The sequence below is a fragment of the Poecilia latipinna genome, unplaced genomic scaffold (genome assembly GCF_001443285.1).
Source record: "Poecilia latipinna isolate Pla-1442-1.1 unplaced genomic scaffold, P_latipinna-1.0 Scaffold1170, whole genome shotgun sequence".
NCBI classification, from domain to species: domain Eukaryota; kingdom Metazoa; phylum Chordata; class Actinopteri; order Cyprinodontiformes; family Poeciliidae; genus Poecilia; species Poecilia latipinna.
The window spans coordinates 243267-245139 of NW_015113786.1; the positions used below are offsets into that span (position 1 = coordinate 243267).

The following is a 1873-nucleotide window of genomic DNA, read 5'->3' on the forward strand; positions in this document are numbered from 1 at the left end:
TTGTCCATTTTCACCTTTCATATTTAATCTTCCAAACTGTCCAATATTCATGTCAAATATTTTCAATAGGATCATTTTGTCATTAATTTCTGCATGTGCGCGGTTAACAACAATCATCCACTGTTACCAATTCTGCTACGAATCGTAGGAAAGTAAAGGCTGAGATTTAGTGGTGCTTTTGAAAGTTTGTGTTGAGTGTGAGTGGAGCAATGTCTGACAATATCAATGGTTGAGATTAAAAATTAAACTGCAGTTTCGCTTTAGGCATTTTATGTCACTCTTTAATGTGATATATATCCTGTAGCTACATGGAGGAAGAAAATTTTTTGTAATGTTTGTCAGGAAGCCACCAGGTTAAGCTATCACCATCTTGTTTGCTGACCTGGAGGTCCATAATATATTTTGACTCGCATCTAGTTCCAGACTGGTCAGAAGAACCTTGTTGATTGAGTTAATGTTCATTCTTGTCAGATTGTAATTTTATAATAACCCAAGAAAATCCTGTATGCATCAAGGTTAAAATGAAGGATTCCTTGTTTGATTGACATTTAAAAGCTTTTGTTTTGTCTTTTTGTCCAGATCTCCCACAATGCTATGTGTATAAAGAGGAGGAAGTTCTCAATGAAACAGAACCACAGAGGAACCAACTCATCTCTCATGGCTCTCCAGAAGCTGAGAACCAGGATCAGGAAGGAAGCAATTCTGAAGACCCAGGAAAAAAGAGAAAGAAAGAACAGAAACAAAAGGAGAAATATGAGAAAACCAAACGGGAGAAAGGCAGAACTGACACTGAAAAACAAAAAAAGCACAAGAAAGCTCAACCAGGGCAAAAATTATATTCTTGTAAAATTTGTGATAAAACCTTTTCTAAAGAGAGATACTTGATGAGTCACATGATAACTCACTCAGAAAACAAGCCTTTCAGATGTTCAACCTGTGGAAAAAGTTACAGACAAAAACATGGCTTAATTTATCACATGAGAATTCACACAGGTGAAAAACTGGCCATGTGTGTGACCTGTGGAAAAAGTTTCCATGACAAAAACTATTTAAAGAGACACATGAAAGTTCACAAAGATGAGAAACCTTTCTCCTGTAGCACCTGTGGAAAAAGTTTTACTCGAAAAGAAACTTTAAATGCTCATATGAAAATTCACACAGGTGAGAAGCCTTTCTCCTGTGGGACCTGTGGAAAGAGTTACAGTGAAAGAGGAACTTTAACTCGGCACATGCGAATTCACACAAGTGAGAAGCCTTTCTCCTGTGGGACCTGTGGAAAGAGTTTCTCTCGAAAAAGTCATTTAAATGTTCACATGAGAATTCACACAAGTGAGAAGCCTTTCTCCTGTGGGACCTGTGGAAAGAGTTACATTTATAGACAGACTTTAACTCATCACATAAGAAGTCACACAGGTGAGAAGCCTTTCTCCTGTGGGACCTGTGGAAAGAGTTTTTCTCGAAAAGACACTCTAGATCGTCACTTGAACGTTCATTCAGACAAGAAGCCTTTCTCTTGTGGGACTTGTGGAAAGAGTTGCAACAGTAGGAATGGTTTAACTCATCATATGAAGAGTCACTCAGACAATAAACTTTAGGAACAAAACACCTCAGATCCATTTTGGCATCAGATCGAATGGAAAATCTGGTAGTATGATGTAAACAGCAAGTAGAAAATGTTAGTCAACAGATTGTTGCAGGTTGCTAGTGATTCTCTGTGACTGTCTTTCAGTGTCTGACCAAAATACTGGTCAGAGACTGTATGTGAGGCCTACTGAGGTCTACTTTTGCCTACCAGCTTGTTTTCCTTAATCCAATTTTTTGTTTTACTTTTCAGTCGTATTTGTGCTTAAGATCCCCATCAGTATCCCATTAG

The 1873-nt window shown here is 37.9% G+C and overlaps 2 protein-coding genes across 4 annotated transcripts in view; both read left to right on the plus strand.

Annotated features, from left to right (window-relative positions):
• The window catches only part of LOC106960240 (gastrula zinc finger protein XlCGF8.2DB-like), a 14991-nt gene extending 13124 nt beyond the window's left edge, over window positions 1–1867 (plus strand). Inside the window, exons 4-5 of the mRNA XM_015053233.1 lie at window positions 1162–1329; window positions 1414–1867. Of these exons, the coding sequence (XP_014908719.1) occupies window positions 1162–1329; window positions 1414–1595 (350 nt within the window). The 3' untranslated portion in view covers window positions 1596–1867. The remainder of the gene's footprint in view (window positions 1–1161; window positions 1330–1413) is intronic.
• The window catches only part of LOC106960238 (gastrula zinc finger protein XlCGF57.1-like), a 28287-nt gene that overhangs the window by 10832 nt on the left and 15582 nt on the right, over window positions 1–1873 (plus strand). The window lies entirely within an intron of this gene.